General features: G+C 44.5%; 1 protein-coding gene across 4 annotated transcripts in view; it reads left to right on the top strand.

Moving 5' to 3' along the window:
• LOC141990897 (rap1 GTPase-GDP dissociation stimulator 1-like) overlaps window positions 1-13,513 on the top strand; it is a 55,417-nt gene that overhangs the window by 24,105 nt on the left and 17,799 nt on the right. For 3 of the 4 annotated variants that reach the window (XM_074958706.1, XM_074958705.1, XM_074958708.1), the window contains 4 exons: window positions 2,225-2,353; window positions 3,758-3,883; window positions 5,119-5,262; window positions 8,299-8,430. In XM_074958706.1, the coding sequence (XP_074814807.1) occupies window positions 2,225-2,353; window positions 3,758-3,883; window positions 5,119-5,262; window positions 8,299-8,430 (531 nt within the window). The remainder of the gene's footprint in view (window positions 1-2,224; window positions 2,354-3,757; window positions 3,884-5,118; window positions 5,263-8,298; window positions 8,431-13,513) is intronic. The other variant, XM_074958707.1, reaches the window with a different exon arrangement.

The raw sequence follows: 13,513 nt of genomic DNA, 5'->3' as shown, positions 1-13,513 counted from the left end.
GAGTCTGTCAGAAATCCCATAAATAAGAGGGAAAATAAACTGTGTGTATATTTAGAACCAGATTCCCACCTCTTGTAAACTGATGCAGCTCCATTGACTTCAGTGGAGCTATGCTGACATATACCAGCTGAGGATCTGGCTTCTAAGACATAAAAACACCGTACCGAGCTAGGTGCTAAAGTGCTGTTATATGTCCTGAGACTCTTTGGCACTGGAACAACACAGATTATCTTTCAGGTGGAGAGGTAAACAGCTGTTAAAGCAATATGAAAGCATAATGTGGTCTTCCTTCTAGAGAACATAATGTAATGGTACATGTTTAGAACCTTTATCTTTCCATAAAGACATCTTCTCAGAAACAACCACAATTATTCTAGAATGCAAAGAGCTAAGTTTTGGCAGTGTCAAACTACACGTAAGATACAGGGTTGCACTGCCCCAGGAGCACACCTGGATCTAGACTATGAATCAGTCACAGTATGGTTGCTAGTTCTCATCCTGCTCCAGTGGGTAAAGTAATCTGCACCACCTCTACACCTGATGCTCCAGGTCATTTGTACTGACTAAGACACTGAGGGATCTACCTAAGATTCTGCCTATTTCCCCTCCCATATACCTACATGAGGGCCAGGCATACATTTTTAACAGTGCAGGTAATTAACCATTAGGATAATTTAGCAAGGTATGATGGGGTGTGACTCACCATGACAGTGCTGCCTCCTTGCAGTCTTGGAGATGAGCTCTTTAGGTCAGTACACCCTCTCCCAAGGGTGCCTTGCCCACAGTCACATCTGCTCTCTGACCCATGTCTCTCCAGGTACTGTGGCATCCTCTCATGACATGGCCAGAGGGCTGTGTCATGGAAACCATCTGTGCTCCCCGCTTTTGTGGGTTAGTACTGCAGTCCAACTGTCCAGCCGTTTCCAGTGCAAGGACCCAGGCCTACCCGCTACTCCAGGTCCCAGCCTAGGTACCCTGTTGATAGCCACATTGTGTGTCTCCTTAACTCCCCTATGATTGCTATGCTTCCTTCAGCCTCTTCCCTTGGTGCCCCAGCACCTCACCTCAGGGCCTTCAGACACTGCTCTCTATCCAAAGTACTAGCCTTCCTCTTGCTAGGAGCACAAACTTCCCTCCTTGAGCTCTAGGCAGCTACTAACTCTGCGCTGCCCTGCAGCTTTTCTTATATTGGCTGCTCCTCACAACCTCTTATTGGCTGCTTCCCTGTGCAGCCACCCTACATGCCAATGTGGGGCAGATACCCTATCACACGAGAGTTGTGGTGGATTCTACAGCACTGACCATTTAAAATTGAAGATTGGATGTTTTGCTACAAGATGCTCTAGGAATTATTTTGAGGACATTCTACAGCCTGTGTTATACAGAAGCGCGGACAATCTATAATGGTCCGGAGGAGTTTGTTCTGAATCTTGTGCTGCTACAGCCTTCCCCACCTGCACCACACTTTAGGGCTATTGACACTACCTGCAATGAGGTAAGCATTCAATTTAATGATATCCTTAAAGCACTGCAAAACCTCATTTTAGTCGTCTCCTATGTTAGGCTGTTGTATCATCTCTGACGTGCTCACTCCCACTACAATTGCCTTAACACCTCTTGTATAATGGCTTACCTGCTCAGCTCCCAAAAAACAGTTTTGACCATGAGGGTAGAGTTTAGGGATGCAGTTTTGGTCTTTAGAGTTGCAGCTGTGTTAATCTGTATCTGCAAAAAGAACAGGAGTACTCTACAAGTACTCCTGTTAGTTTTGGTCTTGTAATTTCACAGCAGGATTCTTGACCCCAATTCTTTGTTCCATCCACATCCAGAACTTCTATTTGGATCTATATTAACCTGAATCTGCAAGGTAAAACTTAATTTGGAAGGATAATGGAGTCAAGATCATGTGATAGAAGGCCAGAATGGATGGACTAGTGTGATCAGTTTGATCTCCCCGAATTAATTCCTGTTTTTAACTAGAGCATTTAAAAATAATTAAAATCTTATTATTTCCAGTGATAGATTATCCACCACAACCCAAATTGTTCCTATGGTTAACTACCCTCAGTTAAAATTTGTACCTTATTTCTAGTCTGTATCTTGTAGCAACATTGTTTTAACTCTTTCTTTAGGGATGCCTCCTCCATGCCCTAGTTAGTATAACAATGGATTAATCCAAGATGAAATTCCTGTTGCCTTTCATTTCTATGCGTTTGATTTCCAGGTGACCTTCAGGAGCAGCTGGTGAAGGCAGGAGTGATCACATCACTGGTCAGGATATTAACTGATTACCCAGACAGTGAGCCACTTGTCCGTGTCAACCTGTTGGCTTTATGCAACCTTGCAAGCCTAGGTGGGTATTAAAACATTCCCAGATTTGCAGCTGTGTTGGTTTCATTTCTCATGCTACCACTGGCTTGTTCTTAGGCAGTATTTCCACAAGTAGGGTTGGCCATAGTAGGCAAATATTTGTCCTGCTATCAGGCAAAGTCACTGCACAGAGATTAGACACCTGCAGTTGGGATAAATGCAAGACTGTCTTTATTTCTTGTTACACAGAGGCTTACCTCCTTGCTATGTGCCCCGTTGTGGCCAACCTAAATAGACTAACCATTCATAACTAAACACCAGAACCTGTAGCAGTTGTTGACCAGCCACACACACAAATAAGTAAGATTCAATACATGTCCTCCTAACCTCTTCCCAGAGAAAATGAATGGGTTGTGTCCTTAGCTGGTGTAAACTGATGTAGCTCTGACTTCAGTGTATATGATAGTACTTTTTTTTTAAAATGTGTTGCAATTTAATTTCATTAAGTATCTCATACAGGACCAGGGACACTAGGAATTTGATGCACCTTCTCTCTCTACCATTCATTTATGTCTTAATAAAATGGCTTGATTCTCTTCTCACTTACACTGGCTTAAAAATGGTGTAGCTCCATTGACTTAAAGGAGTTGCTCCTGATTCATACAAGCATTAGTGAGAGAAGAATCAGGTGTGAAGTCTCATTTCTCTTCCTATGGAAATTCTGTGTTATGATTGTGAGAACCCCAAATTTGGGGTTTTTTGGGGGGAGTCCCTAGCCCTCATGGTTGCTGATTAAAAAAAAACTTAACAAAAACCCTAAAGGCTCACAAAACAGAAGACAAAACTCAGTGGTTTTTTTTTAAAAAATTCATGATTTTTAAGCCAATCTCATGATTTTTGAGGAAGGGCTGACTGTTTCGGAACTCAAATGTTGGCAATACTGCATTCTGGACATATTCTATTTCAGCCATGTCCTTCATACTTTTTTTTTCCTTAAATTGTTAAATCTTCTATATCTCATGGCATTATGGCACAGATATGTTAAGCTTTTGAAAGAGCTTGTGTGGAAAGGTTGACTGCCCATCCTGAACAAATTGGTTAGATTCTTGCTGGGATACTTTTTTGCACAGAAAATGTTCTGGTAAAGTGGTACATGCTGTCATACCACAAGACAAATTCATCCCTGGTATAAAGCCATTAAATGCAATGGAGTTAGGACAGCAATTGATTTGACTATTATTAAAAAGGCGTAGCCACTAGAATGACAACTGGATTAGCCAGCAGAAGAAAAATGAGGCAGATTGAGGGGATTTAAAGGGGAAAAACCATGATTAGATGTTATGTGTATTAAACAAATTAGCAAGGCAACTAGATTCAAAGTAGCATCCAGTCATTTCTCTCTAGGGGAGTTTTTTTTTAAAACATACAAATCATATTATCCACACAGAGATAGCTAAAGAAGCTCTAAGCAAGACAAAGGTTGCTGAACATCTAGTGAAGCAGCTGAGAAGGGCAGAGAACCATCAGAGGATAGAAACCATCATTGAGGTTCTACAGATGCTAGCGGAGAATGGTAAGGGTTCTCTTATCTTGACGACTAGGCTCCTTAGTATGGAGGATCCTAGCATACTGGCTACAACAAACACTCCAGGGTTTTCAGTGGAATTCCATTACTGGAGGCAGGGTCATAAGCCCTCCTCATAGAAACAATGGGTGAAATCCTGGCCAGATTGAGGTCAAAGGAAAAATTCCTGAATAAAATATATGGTGAGGGAATGGTACGAAATGAACCATTTGATAATTTTGTGTATGATACACACAGCCTCCATACTGTATGAGAATGCAGAAGATTACTGGGACCTTAGAAAAGTTACTGGGAGCTGATCCTAAAAGATACTTTACAAATTATAATGGGTATAAATGGAGATTGATTTTAGTAAAGGGGCTCTATCAGCCATGGTTGACTAACGAGGCCAGTCTACTTCAGTGAATCAAATGATTGTTGATTTAGCATTAACTATTTCCATGAAAATGGTATTTCCATGAATATATTTCTAGCACAATACTTTTGTGTATTTATTTATAATTAAAGAGATCGTACATCTGCGTTTCACAGGGACAGTCCCGTCTTCAGATGATGTCTAAGGAACTTCTTTGGGATGCCTGAAATGGCCCAGTTTTTCATTTCCTCCATCACAATATTTGTGGGGTTTTATTTAGGTTTGTTCAAGACATTGCTATATCACACAATTTGTTCAGGGTTTATCAGCAACAAAGTCTAGTGGAATGAGTGGTCAAACAGCATTCCCCACACTGGAGTGAAGAGTAATAGCTAGAGAGAGATGTTATCAAAGCTGCTTGTTTTTGTTCAAACTCAATATTAACACCACTGGAGAAAAATCCCCCACTCTGAGAAATATAGCCATGGTGCTGCCAAGTTGCAACTTGGCAACACCAATACACCAGTTAGTATTTTGCAGTTCTTACTTTATAAGGGTGATATCTTTATGTGACAAAAGATCTGGAATGTAATTTTTAAAAGCACAAAACATTATAAATTGCAATAGAAATTCCCCAGTTGCCTTCCCCCCCCGCCACCCATGCAAAAAATTACAATGATCTATCTAAAAGGTATTCTGATTGTGGTGTTTGCCAATGGCAACATCCCTGTTTCTGAACAAGAGTCCCACAAATTACTGCACCTGGAAACATCTTAAATTTATTGGGGATTTAGCCTCCTTGCATGCATTTTTTATGCAGTGACCCAAAGAGAAGCCATTAATATGCATGTTCTCCTGACCTCTGCAGATGCTTTGAAAGTGCAAATGGTAGAGGCGGGTGTGCATGAGGCACTGTCAGAGATCCTGCTGAGGCTCCAGGGCAGTTCGCAAGCAGAAGATATGTGCAGTGTGAAGGCTGCATCAGATCTCATTGTGTCTCTGCTCCTTGGAGGTAAGATGCATGGAGAAGCAGCAGAAAGCCCCATTAGCAGCAGGGATTGCCATATGCTCCTGTGCTTTCATTTCCTTTCTTCAGACACATCTGCAGCCTGTTTCAAGATTCCTTGGGGGAATTCTCCTCAGCCATTCTTTTTTCCCCCACTTACACTATGATTGTAATGCTCATGTTGCCATAATTTTCCTCCAAGCATATACACATTTTGCCTCAGGCATTTAATGCCACTATGCCCGCTCCTAGGCAGGGGCTAGAAATGCAATAGAACAGTGTACTGCCTTCTTTAATTGTGACTTTGTGTGTCAGTCCAGTCCATCTAGAGCTGGGTTTCTCCAACTTTCTGATAACCTGGCTCCTCTGGGTAGCCACTGAAACATGCAAGCCTCCCCAAAAGAAAGGAAAGCTCAGATATAGGACCAGATATACTTCTTGAGTTAACCTCAATTTTAAAGGGCCAGATCCTTAGCTGCTGTAAACCAGTGTAGCTCCACAATCTGGCCCATAATGTGAAGAGAGGGACTAAGAAGACTAGTGTTATAGCACAGACAGTGCCTGCATCAGTCTCTACAGACTAAGCTCTGCAGCTGAATAATGAAGGTCTATATGACCACCCTTTGTCTACCCCCTTTCTCATGGGGGCATTTCACAGTACAGTGGGTCCTTTCAAGTGAACTGGCTTCTGACACAGCAATCTCAGACTGGTGTTCTCAATTTTTTTTCCCTTCAATACACCTTAACTCATTCAGTACATTTAAATACCCGTTTAAATATATTCATTGCATACATTCTTCATTCATTCTTCAAAAATGGAGCAAGTGTTTGAGCCATCTGGATTAATGAAGGAAGGAAACATAAGAATTTAAAATTACTTTTGTATTACATGTTTCTATGTAATGAAAATGGAGAACACTGACCTTCTAAAAACAACAAAAAAAAGTCCTTGTGGCACCTTAGAGACTAACAAATTTATTTGAGCATAAGCTTTCATGGCTTGGGAGACAGGCCAGTCCTCACTTACAGACAGCCTCCCAACCTGAAGCAAATACTCACCAGCAACTACACAACAAAAAACTCCAACCCAGGAACCAAACCCTGCTACAAACCCCATTGCCAACTCTCCCCACATATCTATTCAGGGGACACCATCATAGGGCCTAATCACATCAGCCACACCATCAGGGGCTTGTTCACCTGCACATCTACCAATGTGATATATGCCATCATGTGCCAGCAATGCCCCTTTGCCATGTACATTGGCCAAACCAGACAGTCCCTATGCAAAAGAATAAATGGACACACATCTGACATCAGGAATCATAACATTCAAAAACCAGTAGGAGAACACTTCAATCTCTCTGGTCACTCAACAGACCTAAAAGTGGCAGTTCTTCAACAGAAAACCTTCAAAAACAGACTCCAATGTGAAGCTGCAGAACTGTGTAATTTGCAAACTGGATACCATCAGATTAGGCCTGAATAGATACTGGGAGTGGTTGGGGAAATTAAGTTTGGGTTTTGTAATGACCCAATACTAATTTCTCCCTACTGTTACTCACACCTCCTTGTGAGCTGTCTGTAATGGGTCACTCATACCACTTCAAAACAGATTTTTTCCTCCCTTGGTATCCTGCTGTTAATTGATTTCTCGTTAGACTGACCTCACACTTGGTAAAGCAACCCCCATCTTTTCATATAGTTATACCTGTTCCTGTGTTTTTTCACTCCATGCATCTGGTGAAATGGGTTCTAACCCACAAAAGCTTATGCCCATGTAAATTTGTTCATCTCTAAGGTGCCACAAGGACTCCTCATTATTTTTGCTGATACAGATTAACATGGCTACCACTCTGAAAACTGACCTTTCAGAGTATACATTTTGCTGCCCCAGACCTTTCATTTCCTCAGTCACACCACTGCACTGTGAGCAGGGACGGAGTCCAGCAGCAGGTTTTGAAAACAGCATAAAATGACATAGAAGGCATCTGAGATGCTGCTTTTGACATGTGAGACACATAGAATCTATGCTCAACCATCAGGTATAGCAGAAAAATGTTAGCTATCTCTGCTGATCTTAATTGTAATTTGGTTCAGATGGCCTTGTATGGGTGACAGCTTTGCAGCATTTGGGGCTACACGAATTTAAAGAACTGCACATAATTATGCATTTACATTGCATCCTTTGCCAAAATCTCAAGGTAACTTACAATTTAATTAAACTTAAAGGTCAAAGCTGTGGCAAACATTTGAGTTAAACACTGTAGTATATTCGGATTTCAGTATAAAGAACTAGTTCTAGATTACTAATCACAAATCTGTGGCTTTCATTCTTAAGATTGCTTTTAGCCTATGCAGATCTCAATGAGTAACATACTGACACTGAACACTTGGAAACACAGATACATACTGTTCCCTCAATCCCCACTTGTAAATCCTAGGAGATTTCCATGCATTGATTACAGGTGCATGTGTGTGTATATACACACACACCCTTTTACATGATCTAGCCTTTATCTGAGCTGTGATCACCTTGCCACTTAAGATTCCATCCTGCAAGGTACTGACTTCATGAGAAGATGAAGGCACTTAGCACTCTGCAGGACAGATTTATACAGGCATCAGTTCAGCAGAGTGAACAGCTCTGTTCCTCCAAATTGTCATATACAATTGCTATTGTATTATGCCTCTGCTTGGGAGAAACCTGCTAGCAGACTACCACAAGACTGAATAACTTCACATCTTCTGAAGGAGATGGTCCTTTCAGGCAAGACTGGTGCATATAGCTAAAAGTAGTATGGGGAACCTTGGATAAGGCTACTAGCCATATATTGAGTGCATGGATTAGTGTAAGACATCTAGAATGATCAACTTTATAGCCTTCACTTCACAGAATCACAGCCTCCTGCCAATTCTGATGTTCTGTTAGAGGAAACAATAGTCTACAAACTTCTGAAACCTTGAGCAGTACGATTCCATAATAGATGCAAAGTAGAGCTTAGATGTACTTTTACGCTTCTCTTCATTTATTATACACAGATGAATCCATGCAGAAGATGTTTGCTAATGGATGTGGCATTATCTACCAGAAGGTTGGTACCTGGCTTGCATCCAATCACCCCCAGCTGCAGCTGACAGGAGCACTGGCTGTTGCCAACTTTGCCAGGAATGGTAAGATTGCTTATTCATTACCCATCAAAGTGACCAAGATAGCTAGTATTGATTGTTTCTTATTAGAGAGTGCAATACTATTAGATTTCATGGCACACACTCTCTCACACACTTTTGTTTTCCTATACAATGGTGCTGTGTATCTTAATTATGGAGGCTAATCATTTTAAGGTCATTATGTGGGCAAGTCTGCAGCCTCACTCCTACTCGGTTAATATAGCTCCTGTTCTAAAGCAGCCTCCACTAGTCTAGTCCTGAACCCCTCCACCCCCACAAATGTCAAAGCACCTCAGTCCTGACCTGCAGTTTCATTTGCTGACTCACTTCAATCAATGAAAATGAACTATGCAAATGACTGGGAGGGAGGAAGTGCTGACTGAATTACCTCTGCTGTCACAATGCTCCTCAGCCTGCAGCACCAAATGGACCCTGTGAGCAAAACAGGCTTTTCTAGAGTTCCACTTTTCCAGTTGTCACCAAAACTGATTGATAGACTTCTTCCCACTAATACCTGGAACTTTCCCTGAAACTAGAAATAAAACAGGAATAGTCTTGGAAAGTTATTGCAAAATGCCATTGAGTGGACTATTAGGCCTCATTTCACTCAGTCACTTGCTGTTACTAGAGGGTTGAACACTTTGCTTCTGTTGGTCAAGGTCATTACACATACTAGACCAGGGGTGGGCAACCTACGGCACACATGCCAAAGATGGCACGTGAGCCGATTTTATTTTATTTTTTTTAATGGCATGCTGCTGCCTGCCGAGACCCCAGCAGGCAGCAGTGTCCTGTTTAAAAATCCTTTCTGCCCCCCGCGCCCTCTCCCTGGGGGGGGGAACGGTGAAGAAGCTTGGTCTGCAGCTGCTCCTGCAGGGCAGGCAAGCTCCCCCCTCCCCTGCCTCTTCCCTAGTGTGCTGGGTTCCTGCCCCTCCTCTTCTCCCTCCCTGCCACCGATCCACTGATCCCCCTTGTGAGGAGGGGGAGAAGTGGAGCCGCAGCGAGCTCGCCGCTCCGGCAAGGAGGCGGAGAAGAGGTGGGGACGAGGCCTTGGGGAAGCGGGGTGGAATCAGGGCATATCCCCTCCAGCCCCCTGCCGTGAGCTACTCTGGGCAGGGGGCTGGGAGCACCCCAACCACTGTTGCCCACACCCCCAGCCCTCTGCCCTGACCCCTACACCACCCCACACACACACAGCCCTCTGCCCTGACCCCTGCACCCTCCTCACAGCCCCCCCCACTCCATGCCCTGCTCTTGCACCTCCCACATTCCCACCCCCAGCCTGAGCACTGAACAGGAGCTCCTGCACCCCCCTCCCCACATTCCCACCTGCACCCCTTGCACCAAATGGGAGCTGCCCAGGTAAGCACTCCACACCCAAACCTCCGGCCCCAACCCTGAGCCCCCTCCCTCATTGTAGCTCCTGGCCAGACCCTGCACCCCAACCCGCTCCTTCACCCCCAGCCCTGTGCTCAGTGCACTCCCACCCTCAGCTCAGTGCAGAGAGAGAGGAAGAGAATGGGCTAGAACCAGGGAGAAGGTAGGTACCCACTCTGTGGGCAGGGCCGGGATCCCAGACCGGCAGTGGGCTGAGCGGGGCTGGCAGCAGCGAGCAGACGGAACCCCAGACCAGCAGCGGCCTGAGTGGCAGTGGGGTGAGCTGCTCAGCCCACTGCCAGTCTGGGGTCCTGGCCACCGGCCCCGCTCAGCCCACTGCCAGCCTAGGTGAATGGAACCACAGGCCAGCAACAGGCTGAGCGGGCCGACAGCGTAAGATCATCATTTTAATTTATTTTTAAATGAAGCTTCTTAAACATTTTGAAAACCTTGTTTACTTTACAATAGTTTAGTTATATAATATATAGACTTAGAGAGAGACCTTCTAAAAACATTAAGTGCATTACTGGCACACAAAACCTTAAAGTGAATAAACGAAGACCGAGCACACCACTTCTGAAAGGTTGCCGACCCCTGTACTAGAAGCTCCAGGCAACCCTCCCCTCCCACTCTTATTTTAGGGACTCCATGCATTCCACCCACTCTCTCCTCCCCTGCCAGGGGTTCTGGGTGCCCCCTATTCCCCTGATGCCAGGGGCTCTGTGTGTACCCTGCTTCCCCTTCATTCTGATGTAGGATAAAACTTCCAAAGTCACCAAGTGACACAGGTTCCTAAGTGTCTTTTGGAAATGGGATTTATACACTTATGTGCTCTGGAACATTTTTACCCACAGTCATTTCAGAAGAAAAATTGAGTGGCTTGAAATTAGGGACGAAATTTCAAGGGAGACCATTTTGTCACACTAAGTACCCTCAGTGTAAAGAAAGCAACAGTGATTGCTGAGGACTATAAGCAGAGGAACATAGAAGTGGCATTTCCTATAGGAGAGGAAATAGCCTCATCCCTAACTCTTTCTGTTCTCTCTCTCTCTCACACAGGCTTGAGTTCTTCGTTGCATTTTACCTAGCAGTGAACATTGTACATGATTGCTCACTGGCAATGTCCTCTATGCCTTTAAAAAACTTGCTAACAGATTTAATGTTTGACTGAATGACTTTTTTATTCCTTCACCCCCTGTGCCATCCCCTCCACCCCCAACATTCTACATTCTGGGTAGAAAAATAAGAATAATCCCTATCTGGCCTCAGTCTGTGCTGCTGATTGTATGCACAGCCTTTAATCTAAGTAAAGAAATCCTGTGGCCATTTGATTGCAGTGCTAAGGGACCTCTGAGGCAGTGAAAAGATGACCGCTTTTGCAGCTGAGAAAATAACAGTTCCTAGCCAGTTTTAACTGTGAGCCATTAAACTGAAGGCGCATGCAAGGCTTCCACCATACAGGTAAAAATCCACAGAAAGAAAGCCTCTTGGGAGCTTTGCAACAGTCAAAGAAAGATGGCCACTAAAGGAATTGTGGCTGTTTGCATATTACTAGAGAAGGAAGGGTATTCTCATTTCTCTCTCTAGTTTGTATATTTTTTAAAAAAAAAGTGCCGTGGAAGTGAGACTTTCAGTATAGACTTGAAAGTATTGAAAAACCTCACACTACATATTTTACCTGTAACATTCTGTCAAACAAAATCCTTAACTTCTTTCCAGAAAGAATACATGGCTACCCACAGAGACTTGTGAATTTTCTCAGGCCTCTGATCTCAAAATACCCAGGATCTTGCAGGGGAGCACATCCGAGAAATCATAGACAAAATGTCACCATTAAAAGCTGCATTCATGAATGGAAATTGAAAGATTTTTCTTAAATAAAATCCGCAAAATCGCAAGGAATGTTGGTTTTCACACAAGTACACTTTTAAACGTCAAGTATTTGACAAGTTTCAACTGAGATATGTAACAAAGGAAAAAGCATAGTTTAGCTGAAATGCAATGGTGGTAATGATGCTAGAGACACACACATCGAAAAGAACCGTGCATCCCTCAGCACAGATCAGGAAGAGATAGACATTGCAGTGGAAAAGGCATTGAACAATCCTATAGTTTAGAAGCAGTTAAATAAGGTCAATCACTTGCAGGGAGAGAAATTCTGAAGAAAAAAAGATCAGTTGAAATAATTTTGTTGACTGTATAATGGATTTAAACTAGGGGTGGGCAAACTGTGGCCCCTGGGCCATATCAGGCCCTCCAGCTGGTTTAAACCAGCCCTTGAGCTCCTGTTGGGGAGCATGGTCTTGGGCTTGCCCTGCTCCTCCGCTCCAGCTGGGGAGCGGGATCCGAAGTCATGCCGTGTGTGCATGCCAAGGCTCCTGGAAGCAGCAGCATATCCCCCCGCCAGCTCCTATGCTTAGGGGCAGCCAGGGGGCTGTGCACTGCCCCCACCCCAAGTGCCACCCCTGCAATGCCCCTTGGCCTGGAACTGTGGCTAATAGGAGCTGCAGGGGCGGTATTGGAGGACAGAGCAGCATGCAAAGCCTGGCCACATCTCCATATAGGAGCTGGAGCAGGGATATGCCACTGTTTCAGGTAAACGCCGCCCAGAGCCTGCACCCCTGACCCCCTCTCATGCCCCTGCCCCAGCCCCAATCCCCCTCCCACCCTCTGAACCTCTTGGTCCCAGCCTGGAGCACCCTCCTAGACCCGAAATCCCTCATCCCTAGCCGGATCCCAGAGCCTGTACCTCCAGGTGGAGCCTTTCCCCTCCCCATGCACCTCAACCCCCAGCCCAGAGCCTCCTCCTGCACCCTGAACTCCTCATTTCTGCCCCCACCCCAGAGCCCACACCCCCAGCCAGAGCCCTCACTACCTCCTGCACCCCAACTCCAATTTCATGAGCATTCATGGCCCGCCATGCAATTTTCATACCAAGATGTGGCCCTCAGGCCAAAAAGTTTGCCCACCCCTGATTTAAGCCCTCTTTTAGAGCCAGATCCTCATCTGGTATAGCTCCATTGAAGGGAATGGAACTTCACAGATTTATACCAGCCTGTGGTATGCAGTACTCAATTTTCTTTCCTATATTTTACCAGAGTTTACATTAAAAGGGGGTAGAGGTAGGAAGCATTGCCCTGACTATAGCAAAGTTCAACTAATACCAGAAATTAGTTTTTTCCTCTGGGCCAATAATTATACTAGCAAAAATCTGTTCTTTAGCAGTATAGGCACCCTACTGCACCAAAGGGCATGTAACTCAACACTTTCTTGGGGAAGGATTTCCTGGACACACAGGAATTAAGGGAAGACAGGGATTAAGAAAAATTAGAACAAGAAGGACCTAGAGGAAAGTTTCCCTGAGAGCACAACTTCATGTCTCTTTTCTGTAGGAGGCTGCAGCAGCTCTGATGACAAAGGGTTCTTAGAAATAAAAGGTATATGTAGCAGGGTTTCAGGCCAAAGGGGGCTTAGGGTAGGGGACATGAGCCTGCCCTACTCCACAGGGTCCCAACCCAGAGCCATGTGGAACCAGCCTTCCTGGTTTCAGGTTTTCATATCAGCAAATGTATTCCCTGGGCCACTGCCTACCCTTGGTTCCAAATCCTGTAGTCCCTCAAAGGGTAGCAGCTTCCTGTCTCCCTCATCCTACATGGTCAGCCAGGGTGCCACAGTGGATTCAGCATCTTTGGCCCCTTTAGGCTGGGAC

The sequence above is a fragment of the Natator depressus genome, chromosome 7 (assembly GCF_965152275.1).
Source record: "Natator depressus isolate rNatDep1 chromosome 7, rNatDep2.hap1, whole genome shotgun sequence".
In the NCBI taxonomy this organism is placed as follows: domain Eukaryota; kingdom Metazoa; phylum Chordata; order Testudines; family Cheloniidae; genus Natator; species Natator depressus.
This window is presented reverse-complemented; position numbering and strand designations above follow the sequence as displayed.